Genomic DNA, 21640 nt, shown 5'->3' on the forward strand with positions numbered 1-21640 from the left:
ACGTTTTTTTGTTTTTATTTGAATAAGAATACAAACTTTTTGCTTTGAAATATGAGAATTTAAGGACTAATCCTTTATTATATCAGCACCAGAAAATATACAATTATGATAAAATGAGGGCAGATTCTCATCCTAACTACACCAATCAGTCCATTTTCATGCCTGATACATGTTTATGTGTTTAAGTTAACAATCAACTTGTCATAATTATAAATTCAGAACTTTCATTGTGACTGTTTTTGTCCATATTTTGCTAGTATTGCAAAATGTACCCAACACTGGTCTCTGCTAAGAGAAGCCTGATTCTTATCACTGCAAGAAGTTAAATGCCATCACATCCCTAAATTGCTATCACTGCAAGAAATTGAAATGCCATCACAACCCTTAAATTTCTGTCACTGCAAGGGATTGCAGTGTTCCAACTGTAAATTCTTCTCGCTGCAAGGGACTGCTGAGGCACACCCCTAAATTCTTGTCACTGCACCAAGTTGCCGACACACTCCAAAATTCTTGTCGCAGCACAGATCACATAATCATTACATCAAGTTATGTTTATTCACCACAGCAAATTCACATCTTGGCATAAACATTATCTGCAAATAGCACAGACCTTGCTCCTTATTGAATTCTACCTCAGATGGTTGTAACATTTCAGACTGCTGGGTACCTCAATGTGAGAGAACATTTTCAAAGCTGTGTAAGGAATTGAAAATTAATGAATCCTTATATTGAGTAAAACAGCTTGTCTATATTCTGTGTTTCAGTCAGCATCCTTCCTTTCTGTTTTTCCTACAGTCATAAGTTTCTGTCACATGCCTATACCGACCACCTGTAGCTTTTTGATGAGTTGCTGGTTATCTTCTCTCTCCTATTAAAACAGAACATCAAAATTAAAACCAGAGCCATCATCCAAGCTTAACTTGGCATATTTTACTTATATACCATTATCCATTTCTCCAACAAGTAACAAGATATATGTAATGCAGTATACGTTGAGTCTATTGTTTTCCACCCAGGACTAATACTGGTGTTAAAATGACCAACAGTTGTAAACTAATATACATGTAACTATGTCCAAGTTGGTATAAACATGCAACTAGATATTTTATCATACTTCAATCATCACCGCTAAAATGATGTTGATTTGTTTGAGTCATGAACAAGTTATTTACATATTGTAGTTAAATGTAACTACTCTGACATACAGTCCAACCTCGCGATTTCAAAGTCAGTGCAGTCTTTAAAAATCTTTGAGATGTCCCGAGTATTCGAGGTAACCTAGTATATTTGATATGGAATTTTTTCTGTCGGAACTGAATTTTTACTTTGAGATAAGCAGAGTCTTCGAGTTATCAGAGTTCGAGGTAACAAAGCTTGACAGTACTGCGGACCCGCGATAATCAGGATGCTGATAGTCGAGAAAACTCACAACCTGCACGGAAAAGTCCGGGAACGTACATGTAACATACTTTTTTTCTGGATCAGTAGTGATTAGAAAGTTCACCACTGTGGCAGTTGATGTAACACGTTAAATATTTGTATGGACATGTATACTTTTACATTTAGACATTTCAATGATGCATGTGTCACAGTCTTCTGGTAAAATGGAGTATTTGTGTTATGGTTTCACTGCGGCCAATAAACATGAAGTTAACATTTAGAGCTGCCATGGAATTATTTGAATTGTTGTACCCACCTGTTGAAGTTCAGCCTGAAGCAGGACCCTGTAATGCTTTTCTCCAGACAGAAGCTTCCCTTGGTAGCTCAGTACTGCTCTGTAACATATAGATGATATATGAACAGCTTTACAATCCATTATATGACAAGGAATAAAAAACTGGGTGACTTATAGCTACAAATGTATATGCAAACAAAATGTACCCAATTAAGCGGAATGCACTGATTGTAATGCTGTACATCAAAATACAAATCATATAGAGGGAGAGTCATACAATCACATGCAATGATGATCAGACAAATTATTACCTAATATTGCATAATTAGGACGGAGAGAGAGAGGGGGCACAGGATAGGTGCCTAAGAAGAAGGACATCTATTCTTAAGACAATAAAAAGAAGATTATTCAAAGGTTGACTTAATGACATCTTGAACAAAGAAAATGGGTCACTAATATGTATACGATAAAGGAATAAAGGATGATAACTTACTTAAGATATTGTGCAGTACAGAGAAGGGGTGAACTAGTTAGAGGAAGGGTGGCCTACTTACATTGATGATTACAGAGCAGGGCAACCTAGTTAGAGGAAGGGGTTCTACTTATATTGATGAGTACAGTGTGGGAGTGACCTACTTACATTGATGAGTACAGAATGGGGTTGACCTAGTTAGAGGAAGGGTGGTCTATTTACATTGATGAGTACAGAATGGGGTTGACCTAGTTAGAGGAAGGGTGGTCTATTTACATTGATGAGTACAGAGTGGGGTTGACCTAGTTAGAGGAAGGGGTGCAACTTACATTAACAAGTACAGAGGGGAGGGGGGGGGGGGGGGGGGTGACCTAGTAAGAGGAAGGGTGGCCTACTTACATTGATGAGTACAGAGTGGGGTTGACCTAGTTAGAGGAAGGGGTTCTACTTACATTGATGAGTACAGAGGGAGGGGGGTGACCTACTTACATTGATGAGTACAGAGTGGGGTTGACCTAGTTAGAGGAAGGGTGGTCTACTTACATTGATGAGTACATGAGGTGACCTAGTTGGAGGAAGGGTGGTCTATTTACATTGATGAGTACAGAGTGGGGTTGACCTAGTTAGAGGAAGGGTGGTCTACTTACATTGACGAGTACAGAGTGGGGTTGACCTAGTTAGAGGAAGGGGTGCAACTTACATTAACAAGTACAGAGGGGGGGGAGATGACCTAGTAAGAGGAAGGGTGGCCTACTTACATTGATGAGTACAGAGTGGGGTTGACCTAGTTAGAGGAAGGAGTTCTACCTACATTGATGAGTACAAAAGGGGGGGGGGGGGGGGGTGGGGGGGGGTGACCTAGTTAGACCACCATCATCAGATGGTGGGCTGTTCAAATCGCCCTGCGTCCGTGGTCCGTGGTCCGTCCGTCCGTCCGTCCCTCCGTAAACAATTCTTGTTATCGCTATTTCTCAGAAAGTACTGAAGGGATCTTTCTCAAACTTCATATATATGTTTCCCTTGGTGCTTAGTTATGCATATTGCATTTTGAGACCAATCAGAAAACAACATGGCCGACAGGCAGCCATCTTGGATTTTGACAATTGAAGTTTGTTATCGCTATTTCTAAGCTAGTATTGAAGGGATCTTCCTGAAATTTCATATGTAGGTTCCCCTTGGTGCCTAGTTATGCATATTGCATTTTGAGACCAATCGGAAAACAACATGGCCGACAGGTAGCCATCTTGGATTTTGACAATTGAAGTTTGTTATCGCTATTTCTAAGCTAGTATTGAAGGGATCTTCCTGAAATTTCATATGTAGGTTCCCCTTGGTGCCTAGTTATGCATATTGTATTTTGAGACTAATCGGAAAACAACATGGCCGACAGGCAGCCATCTTGGATTTCGAAAATTGAAACTTGTTATCGCTATTTCTAAGAAACTGATGAAGGGATCTTCCTGAAATTTCATATGTAGGTTCCCCTTGATGTCTAGATATGCATATTGCATTTTGAGACCAATCGGAAAACAACATGGCCGACAGGCAGCCATCTTGGATTTTGACAATTGAAGTTTGTTATCGCTATTTCTAAGATAGTATTGAAGGGATCTTTTTGAAATTTCATATGTAGGTTCCCCTTGGTGCCTAGTTATGCATATTGCATTTTGAGACAAATCGGAAAACAACATGGCCGACAGGCAGCCATCTTGGATTTTGACAATTGAAGTTTGTTATCGCTATTTCTCAGAAAGTACTGAAGGAATCTTTCTCAAATTCCATGTATAGGTCCCCCTTGGTGCCTAAATCTTAAATTTTATATATAGGTTGCCCTTGTTTGAAAAGTACTAGAGGCTTCTTCTGAATTTACACAGATTAGTAAGACTTAGAAGAAGAGAAAAGTAGGGAAAAGATCAATCTGACATGGAACCTATGAAGAACATTCAATGGTGGGCGCCAAGATCCCTCTGGGATCTCTTGTTAGAGTAAGGATGGCCTACTTACATTGATGAGTACAGAGTGGGGTTGACCTAGTTAGAGGAAGGGTGACCTACTTACATTAATGAGTACAGTTAGAGGAAGGGGTTCTACTTACATTGATGAGTACAGAGGGGGTGTGGGGGGGGGGGGGTGACCTAGTTAGAGGAAGGGGTTCTACTTACATTGATGAGTACAGAGTGGGGGTAACCTAGTTAGAGGAAGGGTGACCTACTTACATTAATGAGTACAGTTAGAGGAAGGGGTTCTACTTACATTAATGTGTACAGAGGGGGGGGGGGGGGGGGGGGTGACCTAGTTGGAGGAAGGGGTTCTATTTACATTGATGAGTACAAAGTGGGGGTGACCTAGTTAGAGGAAGGGTGACCTACTTACATTAATGAGTACAGAGTGAGGGTGACCTAGTTAGTGGAAGAGGTTTTACTTACATTGATGAGTACAGAGTGGAGGTGACCTAGTTAGAGGAAGGGTGGCCTACTTACATTGATGAGTACAGAGTGGGGGTAACCTAGTTAGAGACGAAGGTGACCTAGTAAGAGGAAGGGTGGCCTTCTTACATTAATGAGTACAGATAGAGAGTGACCTAATTAGATGAAGGGTGGCCTATTTACATTAATGAGTACAGGGGGGGACCTAGTTAAAGGAAGGGTGCCTTCTTGAGGGGCTCTGCTCACATATTGACTAGTTCAGAGAGGGTATGGCCTCGTTATATTCAGTATGATGATAAGGAGAGGAAGGTGCCTTACTGACACAATAATGAGGGAAGTGACACAGATCGGTACCTACATGATGATAAAGACCAGTGGGATGGTAACAATATCGGAGCCCAGCCATTTTAACACCTGACCTGGCCAGCTGTCGAGTTGGGCGACAAAGTGTCTGTAGGCATCAGTAGGGCGTCCTCTCCCAAACGGTCCGCAGAAACGGTTGGAGGAGGATGTTTGACCCAAGTGGATAAGGTTCTGACTGCAAAAATTAAACATGCATTTTCTTCACAAATTTACATGTATAAAAATTGACTCTTTGATGAAGACATCTGTGACTTGTCAATAACATAGATGATGTTAGTATAAATTAAAGACCAATTTTAAAGATGCACTGCAAGAGCCAATTTGGAAGTATTATTAAAAAGACAATGAAGAGTGTGCACACCTGCCTATGACCACAGACATTGGTAATATGACAGCAGCCATTGTGATGAGAAGGAATCCCATCAAGAACCTGGTATTACGGGACTGGTTCCACCGCTTCAGAGGAGGTCTGCACACACATCGCACAACATGGTAATTGGTGATAAAAAACACAAGGCAAGAAATGGCACCAGCTAGAGGCATCAATGGACAGGCTATTGTCCCCACCTACAACACATATACAGCATGACAATACATATCTACCTGTTGCATGATATATCTATTACAAACATGTATCCATATTTAAAAAAACAAAATTATGAAACAAGTTGTATCAATACATGCTATTCATAACTCTTGAGTCATAACTATTGGCCTAGGTTGAAGGGTGCAGGAATTTAATTAAGTCTTTATGTGTGAGGAGCTAACTACAAACATAATATTTATATTATACACATCATTTGTTACTTTTCCCTACAGGAGTCCCAGCAGCAGATACTCCACCTTTAAGGGGCCGCGGTGGCCGAGTGGTTAAGGTGTCCCGACACTTTAACACTAACCCTCCACCTCTGGGTTGCGAGTTCGAAACCTACGTGGGGCAGTTGCCAGGTACTGACCGTAGGCCGGTGGTTTTTCTCCGGGTACTCCGGCTTTCCTCCACCTCCAAAACCTGGCACGTCCTTAAATGACCCTGGCTGTTAATAGGACGTTAAACAAAAACAAACAAACTCCACCTAAGAAAATCCAGTGTATTGACATGGATAGTTGTCCTTTTACACCCAATCCAGGAATCAAACCAAGGCCAGACAATATGTCAGTTTTTGTTGAAAGGCAGACTATAATTGCATGCGTTTCTAACTCGCAAAAACATGGATGACCACCCAACTTATCAATGTTTATCTACAATATGGTAATATAGCATGCATATAAATCATGTCCCCACTTTTATTAAAATTTGTGAAGGTCAGGTTAAATGTTGTTAAGGTCATCCAGTTAAGACTTACCCACACCAGGCCTTGTCTGTACACAAGGACTAGTACAGCTGATGACAGGTCAAATTCAGACTTCTGTTTGGTCCAGTAATAAGGTAGAAACTTGAAAGTAGTAATGAATATTACCTGGAAAATACCAAAACACAGTAAGTCCAAGATTGTCTTCATTGTAGCAAACTTTGACCAGATTCACATATCATATAATTACAGGTGGAACCCTTCAATCCTTGCTGAATGGGAATCTATTTTATAAACTTACTTACATTACAGCATAAGGGAAGTAATTTCTATATTTACAGTACATATGTATCTTAGGGGAATTTACATGAATGATGGTATCCATGACAACCAGTTTGTAGATCTCTTGACCAATGACAGTTCCCAGACATCCACCACCTTCAATCTGTGGTGAGAAAGGTAAACAAACGGTCACATAAAACAGATATCAAGTAAATTATATATAAGGGCACATATGTTTAATAAATGATATAACAAGAAATTTGACAAACTTTAGTTTCTAGAGGGAAACTTTTGACGTGGGTACTCTGACCTAGTCACTAGATTCAACCTATCTGACAACAAGGTGTTTGATAGACTTACATGGGAGCTAATATTGGTGTACAAAGATATAAGCAGACAGAAGAGATTAGCCATCCTGAGGAAGAAGACTCGAGCCAGTGTGATGTAGAGCTCTGTTCTTCCGCTATGATAATCTTCCAACTTGGGTAACTGAAGTAAACACAATTTATTTTATCTTTTGACAGATTTTAAAATAGGTACAAAATACTGGGAAAGAATGTTTGTGTGTGTCAATTATGAAATTGGGATTTAAAAGTGAAAATGATTAAAATTGAGATTTGACAGTATAGTGTGAGAAAAACACTAAAGAGATCATTAGGGGAGGGAAAATATGGGAGAATTTAAAGATTTAGACTGAACTGGTGAAAGATATTATTGAGAGAATTTTGATGAAATTGATACAGTAGTACATGCTTTCAGGTATTAATTAAGAAGTGATTAAAATGATAAGAGATGGTCGATATAGGAGCACTTTACAAGCTAAAGATTGCTTCATTCAATATTTTTACATAAAATCAAATTCATAATGTACCTGTTTGATACACACAGGCACCAGGACATTGATGAGTGTGAAGATAATTGGAGTGCTGTACACAATTACTAAGCTGTCCTCAGATAGGCTCACATCTCCCTGTAACACGATAATTACTAATATCATCCTATACTTTTTTATAGTCAGCTGCAACCAGTTCAATTTAATTATATTACATACAGCTAGGGTAAACGCAGATGGTGAAGGGAATTGTATTGTAGTTTTGTATCAGTGATTAACAACCTAATCGTAATTTCATCTTTTAATTGATCAAAATGTACTTTTTTCATAAAAGCGTTTTTTCATTTATAGAATGTATTCATGTGATAAAATACCTGTTCCTTTATTAGACCGGAGACATTATAGATGACAAGGAAGACAATGAGTGTACACCCACCTCCGACCAACAGACTGGAAATAAACTATGACAGAAGTTATATGACACAACCAATATAATATTTAAGAGTGTGACGTTTTGATGACAATACTGTTACCTTAATTCATCAGACTAATGACCAATGTGAAGCATAAGAACTGTCTTATGTAGTGTCCACAATGGTTAAAGATTTGATTTGCCCTAAAAGGATTTTTTGTCTTTATCATGAGCTATTGACACCAAATCATGAACACATTTTTTATCTGTAGTTTGTAGATATTAATATATAAGTACCCAGGAGATAATCTGTCTCCAAAAAATTGACCAAAAATTATTTATTTACAATGCTTAATAATGAACAATCCGCATGATATAGAAGATTACAGTAAAGAGAATCAATGGCACACAACACAGGATTAAAAAGTTACCCAATATAGGAGTGTATTTACATGGTAAAGAACCAGGCCAGGATACGACGACAGTAAATGCCTCGCTTTTCCTTCACACTGCGTTTACGCTCAGCATCGGATGCCTTTACCTCATACAGGTTGTCCTGGCGACAAATTAAAACTCATTTATTTCAGGTAATCAATTATCTTTACAATATAATAACAGTATTTACATGACTTTTTTTTTTATATTTTCATATTTATTTCAGAATGCATGATTTTTTCCCAATTTGATCAGTTTTTGATGTACAGTGTGCGATACCATGCAATGAGTTATTTAGATAGATGAATAATGAAGATAATCAACCTAAAAATTAATCATGCAAAATTTTGGAGACAATATTTAAAAGGGAAGATTGTTAACTGGCACAAAATTTGAGAAATTGCAGTAGTTTCTTAGAACATTAGATGCCCATGAGCCGTAACATTCCCCTGAGTTTTGATATATCAGGTCTCTGTGCCCCTTGCTTAGTGAAAAGAAGTTGTTTTAAAGATTTCAGCATATTTGACCCCTGTAACCATGATTGAGGGTCAAGGTCATTCATTTCAACAATCTTGATAGCTCTTTAACCCAGCATGCTCAAGAACCAATATCAGATCTCTGAGCCTCTTACTTAGGGAAAAGTAGTCATTCAAGATTTTAGCACATTTGACCCTGTGACCTTGAATGAAGGTCAAGTTCAACATTTTTGACAGCCCTTCATCCCAGCATGCTACAGGCACAATATCAGGTCTCTCCAGGACTTCTTGCTTAATGAGATATTTCATTCATTTGGGTTTAAATAAGACTGAAGTGTTTAGGTGATGTACCTTGATGATGCTGGCTATACCATACACCATGTTACTGCTTGCCTCCTTATTGGTGATGGAGTGATCCCAGGATGTGAACAGCAGAAGTGAGAACTTGTTGTGGCTCTGGAGTGGGGACGCTGACTTTGGCAGACTGGCTTCTCCAATACTACAACACAACAGAGACAGGCTATAGCTAACTTTACACCTAGGTAGAAAAATTTATTGATGGTGATATTCATGATGACAGATTCTTTGTAAACTATTAAATGGAATTTTGCAAATTATGTCTGTGCATCCCAAAATAACTTGTTCAACATAAGTTTATTAGTTAATTATACAGCTATATAATCAATTTTCCATTATTTGTATGCAGAATGCGGCTTTCTGATTGGTTGAGATTTTTTTTTCATACCACTATGAAAAAAAATCCGAGAATGGCACGAAAAATGTGACGTCACAATACGACAATTGACGTTCTGTAGTGATTAGAGAAAAAGAATCCCATATAAAACCAGTAAAATTGTAAATAAAACATGTTTTAAATGAGAAAATTATTTTCAAAAATTAATTATAAACTTCTGTAAGAATCTGCTTCGCGGATTCATACAGTTTGCAAACAATTTTTTTTTCATACCCCGATGAAATTAAAAAAGATTGACATCAATGATTAAATGAATGATTGATTTATATTAAAGATGATTTATACCTCCTCATGATCAGTAGCAGACTGCCAAAGTAGGTGATAAGTAGGAGGAACAAATATGCCACAGACAACCAGTAATCATTGCCTACTTTTGCCTGATATTTTCCAAAGAATAACCAGGACTGTCCCACTGCTCCCTGAAATGACAAGATTGCTTAATTGTCGATCTACTTATGTCTTTATATGAAGTATTTTAATAACTTTGCACACATAACCTATTTAAACATATTAACAATATCCTCTCCATATGTTTATTCTATCCAACATAACCAGTTTCAATATGTATTGCTATTGTGCTATAGAATGGGCAGTACATGTATTTTGTAAAAAAGGTGATCAGCTGTATTCTAATACTAGATTATCTCCCTTTAATTTTCCTAATACAAGATTCTCTAATTTGAATCTAAGGATCAATTGGGACCAAAATTAGAAAACTCAATTTGATTTCTAATTTTATTATTCTTGAGACAGGGGGCAGTCTAATGTATTGTACTGTGGTATTGTTGATTGTGTACATACTTGTATTTATCCATGGCTTGTCCAGGGCAGTGTTAAAGTTAGAGCAGTTAAGTAGCCATAGCTAATTGCTGTTTTGGTAGGGAGTTAATAAATCAAATGACTGTTAGTATTCTGGTGGGGAAGTCTAATTTGTGAGAAAGATATACAGGCCGGGTATGTGAGCTGACCTCAGCAGGTTTAATTCACCTTATCAGCAGCCTGGTTTTATTTATCAGAATTCAGTTAAAGGGGACAGACATGTACAGCACAGGGAGTTTGTAGAGAGCAGGTCAGTATACAAATGTAGAGTCTAGGGAATTCTGGAGTGTGGAAGGAGCTTCCTAAGGAGCTTCCAATTCAGACTTGGAGTGTAATTTAGTAGGAAAGCGAGGAGCAGTTAGAAGAACAGTATACATAATGTAATAGAAAAGTGCTAGAGACAGCCAGGTAAAACAGTAGTTGTATGAGTTGTCTGTGGTTGTGTATAGTTTTTAATTAATTCATAGAGCCTGTACACTTATATCTTAGAGTAGATATATTGGCAATACAGAGATTATTATGGGAGACTGATCGATATACCAAATGTGTGGATATTTGGAATTACTTGACAGTTGCTGATGTTGTAAATCATATAATTAAGTAAACAATATTACCTTTATTTTCGTGGTGAATTAAAAAGACATCTGATATAGGTATAACACTGGTGACAAAGTGGGAATCAGAAATATTGTATATGATTTTATTGGTGTTCAGATTTGTACAAAACCCTTACACTGGAAGTAGCAGTGGGAATTAATAATCTTAAGACAGTATCTGACACTGGTGATAAATAAAAAGGAATTACTACAGTCGTATAAAAGGCAGAATTCTTGGTAATTTATATAAAAGAAACATGAATACATTGTATGTTATCTAAATATGCCTTTAATCCACTCATGATGGAAAGTGTTCTATCTTTTACAATTCACTATAAGGAAACATAATTTTGTGATTTTTATGAATAAAGACGTGCAACATAACTGTAGTACATAGCAAAGTATATGCTTCATTTTAAATTTCCTATTTACGAATGTTCTATTCAGAAATTATAGGTAAGGGCCTTTTGAAAGAAAACATCAATGTAAACTTTCACAACATCTAAAGGTATGCACATATAAGATATATTTTAGCTATAGGTTTAAACATAGCATGTTACACATGTTGTTTAGCTAATTAAATTCAGTTTACATAACAAAATACACATTTTGTATATAATTTTTTATACATTACTCATGTACATATAAATGATTCGATAATGCACAGAAAATAAATATCATTTCATAAAACTAATGTGCTGTGTCAAAATCAAAAAGTGTCTGCTACATGCATGGTTTCCACTTGTTAAACTTAATTAGTACTTAATTAAAACTTGCTGTCCTAACACTCACCCTGCCATCCAGTAGATTTTTAAAGTTGAAATCCACTGTGATTTTGTTGTAGGAGAATGTAACAGCTGTTGGAAGTATGACCAGGCCTGACCAAAGTACACTCAGTCCAATATTCAGACACAGCACCCAGCGGGCAAATACAAACAGGGAGCCAAGACCGGACCCAAAGTTACCTACAAGATTAATCAAAAGGACATTGATCAGGATCAGGGAATGATGATCAGGATCAGGGAATGATGATTAGGATCAGGGAATGGTGATTAGGATCAGGCAATGATGATCAGGATCAGGCAATGATGATCAGGATCAGGCAATGATGATCAGGGAATGATGATTAGGATCAGGGAATGATGATTAGGATCAGGCAATGATGATCAGGATCAGGCAATGATGATCAGGATCAGGCAATGATGATCAGGGAATGATGATTAGGATCAGGGAATGATGATTAGGATCAGGCAATGATGATTAGGATCAGGCAATGATGATCAGGATTAGGGAATGATGATCAGGATCAGGGAATGATGATTAGGATCAGGCAATGATGATTAGGATCAGGCAATGATGATCAGGATCAGGCAATGATGATCAGGATCAGGCAATGATGATCAGGGAATGATGATTAGGATCAGGCAATGATGATCAGGATCAGGCAATGATGATCAGGGAATGATGATTAGGATCAGGCAATGATGATCAGGATCAGGCAATGATGATTAGGATCAGGCAATGATGATCAGGATCAGGCAATGATGATTAGGATCAGGGAATGATGATTAGGATCAGGCAATGATGATCAGGGAATGATGATCAGGATCAGGGATGATGATTAGGATCAGGCAATGATGATCAGGCAATGATGATCAGGATCAGGCAATGATGATCAGGGAATGATGATTAGGATCAGGCAATGATGATCAGGATCAGGCAATGATGATTAGGATCAGGCAATGATGATCAGGATCAGGCAATGATGATTAGGATCAGGGAATGATGATTAGGATCAGGCAATGATGATCAGGGAATGATGATCAGGATCAGGGATGATGATTAGGATCAGGCAATGATGATCAGGCAATGATGATCAGGCAATGATGATCAGGATCAGGGAATGATGATCAGGATCAGGGATGATGATCAGGATCAGGGAATGATGATCAGGATCGGGGAATGATGATCAGGATCAGGGAATGATGATCAGGATCAGGGAATGATGATCAGGATCAGAATATGATGATCTGGGAATGATGATCAGGATCAGGGAATGGTGCTTATATTATTGCTTTATTGCAGAAGTCTGAGTCTGAATTAGTAATCATGAGATTTATGGACACTCAAAATGTTAGAAAGTGTATTTATTATTTAAAGAGGCTAAATGGTCTATATTGCTGTTATATTATACTGATAAATTAATCTTGATCGGGTCAAGCTACAATGTGTATGATCAAAATCATTAGAAATCACCATATTCATTCTCAAATATGCCATCTTTCCAAGTGTAAAAATCAGTGTGTAAATCAGTATAGACTTTCATTTAACTTTTTACAGAAAAAATAAATAAATAAAAAACTTGACATTTAGTCCTTCACAACAACAATTTCTTTTCTTCTGACCAAATATATAACCAAGTTTTGTTCAAAATGTCTGTAAAGGCCAATCAAGGGAGCAAAGAAAATAAGATTTAAAGACAGGTGGCCTCTATAGATGTTCATGGTTATTCTGACAGAAGTTCGTTATTATGGCCGACACCAGTCTCAGTCAGGTGCTTAATTTGTGCTAGGTTATTTATAGCTGAGAAAATGCATCATATTAAAACTTAAGGACAAACTAATTAATTAAGCTTTTGTGGCTAATTTAGGATAATTGACAACTCTATCTAGATCTACAGAAAAATTTCTGTCATATTTTTCTTACAGGTCTGGTCATGTTCTCCTTTAGTACTGTACACAACACTTGCATGTACACATTGTGTATCTACATTGTATATAACATACTTTCTATTTTTTCGATGTACTTTATGAGCAGAGGCAGTTCCCAGCGTTTGTGTTTCCATCGTTTGTACCAGATCTGAAAGATTTATAAGATTGTCAGAATAAAGCACCAAATTCATAACAATTTTTTCAGTACACAAAGTTTAAAGTTTCACTCAAATTTCACAATAAGTCTCAATAAATCAAATTATAAGCATTATCAATCTATCAATATAAAAGAAATATAAATAATGTATTTTACCAGTCAATCATTTTGATGACTTTCAGCTACATGCATAAAAGTTCAAGAATAATTCATGATGATATTATTATTGCACAATCATTCATAATATTTCATGAAGTTTTCAGCAAAGCACTTGATGAATGAATAATAATTAATTAATTCCAAAGTTCATAAATATTCATGACTTGAAATTCTGCACAATTTCATGAACTCATTTGTCATTTTACAGGTGATAGAAAATTTAATTATCATTATAGAGTAAAAAAAACTAACCTTGAAATCATGAATGAGGAGAGTTAGGCAGTTCATACTGGCACGTATATTCTTTTTCTGTTGTTTTTGTGTTCTGTCGATCCTGTCACACATTTTAATAATCATTGGAGCTGCAGTATGGGGACTACATCAAACAGCTACTGAACAAATAGGTTTTCTTTCTATCTACACTAGCTGACTTTATATTCCCATATCACATTGTATTCAGAGTGTCTGTTTCTTAATTGTTAAAATATTTCTAAAAGTAGAAAAGATATTAAACAAATCTGATGATAATACTAATTCTCATTTCACATCTTTTGTTTTCATGTTGCTTTATGGTAATGATTTTTGCTTTCTATCAAACACTGGTTTTTAGTCTGATTTTGCAACAAAATTCATCCATTCCTATCTACAAATGTAAAGAGGCCCAATGGGCTGTATCGCTCACCCGCTTCTAGAGCAACTTTGAAGTTGATCTAGGTCATTAATTATGCAGATACTCTAAGTTGATTACCATTTTATTTAGATATCAGAGTAGACTTGGTTTATTCATGGAAATAGATTTTGTAGTCCTTAATTCATTGCAGCATACTATGGCCCAACCAATATCAGGTCTCAGAATCTCTCAGCTATCGTGAACTCATTGCGATCTTCAATGTAGGTCATGGTCATACATTTGAACAAACTTAATTGGCAGCCATTTACCTCAGTATGATACAGACCCAACATCATGTCTCTAGGCCTCATGGTTATTGAGAAGAAATTGCTTATATATTTCAGCCTATTTGACCCCTGTGACCTTGAATGTAGGTCAAGGTTATCAGAAACATTTCTAAACCACATTTGAACAAACTTCGGGCAGATGATTTAAAAATTAAAATAATGTATGTTGACATCCCACAAACCCAAAATTTTAAGAAAAAAAAAGAAAAAAATAGTAAATGGAAACTTTACAATGTCAAAACTTAATTATTGTCTAAAACTGAAGTGTTTCAGTTTAATTTTAAATGTGGTTATGATTTTTGTAAGAACTGCAAATTGTTAATTGCATCATTATTTTCAAAAAACATGGATGACTCAGTCAAAATACTATATTCTATAGCTACTGTATAGTTCCTGCTAATATTCTGTACTTTACATTAGAGCAGTATTAAATCTTATATTAGTATTTAAAAGCAGAGAACTCTGTACACAGTATTTGACTGAACTTGGTAAACTAACAAGGTGCATTGTGTACACGTGTATCATTAATATCACAATACTGTTGATATGACCTAGTACTTACATAAGGGAATCTGTCCCCATAAAGTCCTTCAGCTTTGAAGGTTCTGTTATATTCCTCTGGTATTGATCTTCATTGAACTGTGTCCTTGAATGACGAGCTTGTAAACTCCCAGGTAACGATAGATTTTGACAATGTCTGGGCCAGAGACACCCTCCTCATAAATGGCTTTGAAGCAATTTAGAAAATATATTAAAGTAACATACATGTACATAATAATGTATGCACAGTTATGAGTTTCACAAATTAAACTAAATTTAAAGCAATATACCGTTGGGAAAGTGAATTGTTACATCAAATTTTGAGATTGGCATGCCAAAATATATTTGTCTATATCATTGTAAGCAATTCAATTACGCATTCAGATATTTCAGTCAATCTAGCTAGCTAGCTCATGCATGTATATTGTCCATTTTACTGTGTGATCTTCTGAAATTAACCTGACATTGTTTTTTAATTAAGAGTTAGATGATTCACAATTCTTTTCTTAAACAATCCTTGAAACGATAAAGCCAGACAGATTATTAAAATGAAAACTACCTTAATTATTTTGTAAATTTCATATGGAAAACCAATGGAAATTAATCGTGGCTTTAATTTTCCACTCATGCATTATCTGATCATAGAACAAGAACAAAGGCTGCTTAATTTCCAAAGGAAATTCCTTAAAGATCCATTTTATTTAACGCTGATTGGCTGTACAGGTAATACATTTAATTGTGGTATGATGGGACTTCTTGAAAAAAGTAGGATCCATTTCAATTGTGTGTTTAAAGACTTAATCAGAACAGCTGCAGCACAAGTCTTGTATAGGATACATATGCTTTTAACTATTTCACTTACCTTGCCATTAAATTCAAAGTCATGTGCCGACATATCATTAGGATATTTCTGTCGTGAAGATGATGCCTGTTCCTAATATCATATAACATAAATGTACATAATTGTTTGCAGATTTGGATGATTTGAAGCATAGAATTTTCACAACCCCCATTAAAAATTGTCTACTATATATGTCAATTGTGATGTGTATCAGTCTATTTTCATGATGTATTTATTAAAGAATTACGCAGTGCGTTTGATATATCGTCGAAATGTTATTTATACAAACATATTGTGGATACCTTCAATACTCAATTTTATCTTATTAAGCCAATTAATTATAAATTTAAAAAGTTATTGAGTCAATTCCGTATGCAAGGACACAGTCTAAATATTGAATCTGGGCGCTACAATAAAATACCTAGAAGTCAAAGAGTTTGCACAGTTTGTGACAAAAATGACGTCGAGGACGAAGTACATTTTGTGCTTCTTTGTCCTGCATATTCTGAACTAAGAAAAACATACATCAAAAAATAATTTAATTTTGCTTGTAACAAGCATTTTCATTGGCTCAAAAAATTATGTTATCATCTCATAACATAAAAAAATAAAAGGAACTACTTTCAGTTATACCGGAAGTTGACTGTGACGTCAGCGGAGTAATCGTTGTTCACGGGATTTTGTATTTATCGATGTGTTTTTAAATATCTGGAGTAAAATAAACATGTTATACTTAATGAAAATGTTTCTTATCGTTGTTAATTAAATTATAAGGGTTAACTGTAATATTCTTTTTACATTATTGAGCAATAACACAAAAAACTGGGGTGTACTCTTTTCATAAACCGCTTCGCGATTTATTCAGAGTACACCCCAGTTTTTTTGTGTTATTGCTCAATAACGTAAAAAAATATTACAGTTATAACCCTTAAGTATTATTATTCTCGTCCAAGTGTTTATAAATTGATAGAATTATTTTCCAGTAAAAGTGTTAAAACCTTGAATAGATTGGGTAAATTTTTGTTACATGCCACTGCAGAAAGAAAAACTCTCCTTGTAAGTAACTAAATTAAATGCGTTTTGGAAATTATGATCACAGTTTTTATATGTAGTGTTCTTGTATATACATTATATATGTATGTAGAAAGTATGTTATTTATATTGAATAGTACATGTTTAAATTATGTCGTCATACTGTCATGACGTCATAGGCATGCAATACGTAGACGCTGTAATTGTTATGCATCAGTTACAAGTTTTCAAAAGCAATATGTTATTCATTATTATGTGTCTAAATGGAGAAATGAAAATGTAAATATTATTAGAAATAATCTTAGTGTTAATGTAAATAATCTTATAGATATTGGGAATAGAATTGTTAGTTCACAAAATGATGTTAATGGTGTTATTGATGATTTTTGTAAACTTGTTAATACATGTGTTTTACCTTATTGTGACGTGCGTAAAGTGAGTGCGAAAAATGACAATATGAATGTTCAACATAGCTCTAAAAGGTCAGATGATAAGCCATGGTTTACATATGAATGTAAGAGAAAATATTTTGACTATAAACATGCATTGGGAAACTTCAACTGCTCTAAGTCAGATGAAAATTATCGTATCCTTATAGAAAAAAAGACATTGTACAAAAGACTTGAAAACAGGTTGAAAAGACAATATAACAGACATGAAGGTAATATGTTAGATCTGATTCGTAAGAATAACCCAAAACAGTTTTATAAATATTTCTCGAAAACTAAAAGTAGGACAATGCAGTCTAATTTAAACAATGATGATTTTGGCAATGGTGACATGTCAATTACGGCTGGTGAGACAATTTTCGACGAATTAGATTTACAAATCAGTGAGGATGAAGTGGTTGCTGCAATAAGAAATCTGAAAAGGAGCAAAAGTTGTAGTGAGGATAATATTTTAAATGAATTTTTTATTGATTGTGAGAAATTTGAGTTGCTACCATGTATTACAAATGTCTTCAATAATATTTTTCAGTCTGGCTTTTTCCCAGAATCTTGGTCAAAAGGTTGTATAGTTCCAATTTTCAAAAAAGGTGATATTGATAATCCGAATAATTACAGAGGTTTGACAATAATAAGCTGTATGGGCAAATTATTTACATCCATTCTTAATAAGAGGCTGATGAAATGGGATAAACAGTATAATGTAATAACGGATGCTCAGTTTGGATTTAAACCTGGTTTTTCTACAGTTGATGCTATTTTTGTTCTGCAAACTTTAGTTAACAAAACATTGAAAAATAAAAAAAGATTATACTGCTGCTTTATAGATTATAAAAAAGCTTTTGATTTAATTGATAGAAGCCGTTTATGGTCAAAACTTATAAAACAGGGAATTGATGGAAAGATGTTAAAAATAATACAATCTTTATATGATAATGTAAAGTCTTGCATCAAACATAATGGAGTATTGTCAGAATACTATAGAAACACGATCGGTTTATTCAAAGGAGAAATTTTGTCGCCTATTTTGTACAGTTTATATGTAAATGATTGTGAAATGTGTTTTATTAGAGAGAACTGCCAATCAGTGGAAATTGGTTTGATCAATCTATTTTTAATTATGTATGCGGATGATACCGTTCTGATAGCAGAGTCACCTCAGTCACTCCAAGAAATGTTAAATGCATTGTATCTATATAATAATGAATGGAAATTAACTCTTAATGTTGATAAAACTAAAATCATGATATTTAGGAACGGAGGTAGACTGCGTGACAATGAAAAATGGTTTTATAATAATGTAGATATAGAAGTAGTTAATGAATTTAATTATCTTGGAATGTTGTTCAATTATAATGGAAAGTTCAAAAAAACTCAAATTCATGTTGCTAACCAAGGTAGGAAAGCTTACTTTTCCATAAATAGTAAGTTGAAAAGTCACTCATTTAATATTAAGACACAATATTCTGTGTTTGATACATATATAAATAGTATATTAGGATATGCAAGTGAAATATGGGGGCATCATAAAGCACCAGACGTAGAAAAAGTACATACCATCTTTTGTAAAAGTTTACTTGGAGTTAATAAATCTACATGTAATGATTTTCTTTATTTGGAGTTGGGCAGATTCCCATTATATATTATCAGGAAACTAAAAAATTTTAAGTATTGGCTTAAACTGAAAAGTACTTCAAATTGTATATTAAAAGCATGTTTGGAACAGAGAATTGAGTCGAATGATGAATGGAAAATGAACTTGATAAAGTAGGCCTTTCTTATCTCTGGCATGATACTGCAACTGATTGTTATACGTATAGTGTTATAGAAAATAGAATTAAGGATGTGTATCAGCAAGAAATCATTAATAGAATTAATGCTACATCACGAGGTGTAGTATATAAACATTTAGTCGATAATTTTTGTTTACAATTTTATCTAAGTAAGCCCATTGATAGTATTTATAAAAAGTGTCTAGCTAAATTAAGACTTTCGTCACATAATTTAAATATAGAGTATGGCAGAAAACATAATGTTCCTAGGGCTAACAGATTATGCGATTGTTGTAATTTAGAGGAAATTGAAGACGAGTATCATTTTTTACTACAATGTCCATTTTACTCTGATCTTCGTCAACAATATATTAAACATTATTATTACAGAAAGCCAAGTGTTTTCAAATTAGTCAAATTATTAAGTGTGAATAATGTTAAAGAACTAAATAAAACTGGTAAATTTATCCATTTAGCTTTTAGAAAAAGGGCAGAAAAGGTTAATAGTTAAATATTATTTTGTTAAACTAATGAGATGGATAAGCTTACAATATTATGTTGAACACTCTCCGACCATGTAACTGTTTTATTGTATACCTATGCATTTCCATGTTGTTATTTTCACTTATGGGCCGATAGGTCCTTGGAATAAATTGAACTTGAAATATGCTTTTAACTATTTCACTTACCTTGCCATTAAATTCAAAGTCATGTGCCGACATATCATTAGGATATTTCTGTCGTGCAGATGATGCCGTTTCCTAATATCATATAACAAAAATGTACATAATTGTTTACAGATTTGGATGATTTGAAGCATAGAATTTTCACAAACCCATTAAAAATTATCTACTATACAGATTGAGTCAATTGTAATGTGCATCAGTCTATACATAACTTTATAATCAAAGCTATATCAACTGCACTGTACCCAAGCAGCAAAGTCAACCTGCTTAAAATACAGATCAAAAATAAACAAATAAAAAAAAATCAAATTGATACAAAGTATACTTGGTTCTTAAATTGTGAAAAAATTAGGAATTAGAAGTGGGACTGTTAAGCATAGGAACTTAATTGTTTAATTTCAAATGTGCAATATGAAACAAAAACCTATATAAGACTAATTAATCTAAGGCCTGTGTTATATTAAACAGGTTATCAATTTATCAAATATGAACCAAGATTCTAAGTTTGTCTAGATAAGAAAGGCATAATTTTTAGTTTTTGTTGGTTTCATACCTGTAGAATATTATCATTCTTCTCTCTTATGGCTTCTGTATGTAAACTTTCTCTGTGCTGCATACCATTCTTCTCAACATTTACACCGGTGTACTCTATATCTCTTGGGGTAAAGTTTCTTTCAGTCTGTGTTAAACTGCTTAACCCTGTGTTCTGTGTGGAATGTGTATCCATTTGTGGTACATATCCACCAGTCTGCGTAGATAACTCCTCATTCTTCATACCAACTGTCTGTGTAGGGTTCCTATTGCTCTGTGTTTCTCTAGAATTCTGTGAAATTATGTTCCTGTTTGTCAATATTCTCTCATCTTCCATAGTATCCCGACGGGAACTGGCTGGTGCTTCAACTGCAGCCTTCAGCAACTGGCGTTTGTAGGCCTGCTTTGCATACCCACCAAAACTCTCCCTGAAAGAGAATAAAATATTCTTTAAGTACTATAAAAAGTATAATCCATGTATTATTACTTAGCGTTCTGACAGTCTCCATATTTAGCAAGTTTGACATATTAGTGGAAAAGGAGAATCGCGGTACAGGGGCATGTCCAAGTCTGCATACCCCTGTTGCCAGGGCCTGCTGAAGCTTTTAACTATTTGGGGGTCAAAAACCTAAGAAGACGCAAGGGTATTATCATAATGGTGAGACAACAATTGGCAATTTTGTAATGTTAGCTGGTTATTATCTACGCAAAATCCGAAGAAATTTAGTTAGACATCGTTAACAAAATCAAGACGCACATGAACCTTTCGCCACTCAAACCTTCCCGCTGTAAGAAACTTAAGTAGGAAAACACCGGTTAAAGGTAGGATCATTTTCTGAACCAAATATACCGGTAGTGTTTTATTGGAAGTTGTGTTCGTGATATAACGCTGTTGATTATAATACTTATATATCAATATTTTTATATATTAAATACGTGCTTTTGGGTGTAGAAATTATGCATATTGATGTAAAATA

At 35.0% G+C, this 21640-nt stretch overlaps 2 protein-coding genes across 3 annotated transcripts; both read right to left on the bottom strand.

Moving 5' to 3' along the window:
* Positions 1–67: 67 nt before the first annotated feature.
* Positions 68–16291, bottom strand: LOC117343654 (transmembrane channel-like protein 7). Of its 2 annotated transcripts, XM_033906110.1 has the most exons (17): positions 16218–16291; positions 15378–15542; positions 14111–14192; positions 13618–13690; positions 11624–11796; positions 9702–9835; positions 9014–9161; positions 8204–8307; positions 7714–7789; positions 7379–7477; positions 6868–6996; positions 6593–6670; positions 6280–6393; positions 5298–5503; positions 4932–5111; positions 1697–1775; positions 68–868 (listed from the first exon to the last, which is right to left on the bottom strand). In XM_033906110.1, exons 2-17 carry the CDS (start codon positions 15395–15397, stop codon positions 809–811), a joined length of 1755 nt encoding a protein of 584 aa, XP_033762001.1. In that variant the 5' UTR covers positions 15398–15542; positions 16218–16291; the 3' UTR covers positions 68–808. The 2 variants fall into 2 exon arrangements, with proteins under 2 accessions (XP_033762001.1, XP_033762002.1); XM_033906111.1 differs by lacking the exon at positions 16218–16291 and having other exon boundaries at positions 15378–15570.
* LOC117344090 lies at positions 15447–21495 on the bottom strand. Its single transcript, XM_033906740.1, has 5 exons — positions 21443–21495; positions 20686–21091; positions 20136–20207; positions 16218–16289; positions 15447–15542 (listed from the first exon to the last, which is right to left on the bottom strand). The coding sequence occupies exons 1-5, from the start codon at positions 21493–21495 to the stop codon at positions 15447–15449; spliced, it is 699 nt and encodes a 232-aa protein (XP_033762631.1).
* Between the last annotated feature and the right edge of the window lie 145 nt (positions 21496–21640).

This window comes from Pecten maximus, chromosome 15 (assembly GCF_902652985.1).
Source record: "Pecten maximus chromosome 15, xPecMax1.1, whole genome shotgun sequence".
NCBI lineage: Eukaryota > Metazoa > Mollusca > Bivalvia > Pectinida > Pectinidae > Pecten > Pecten maximus.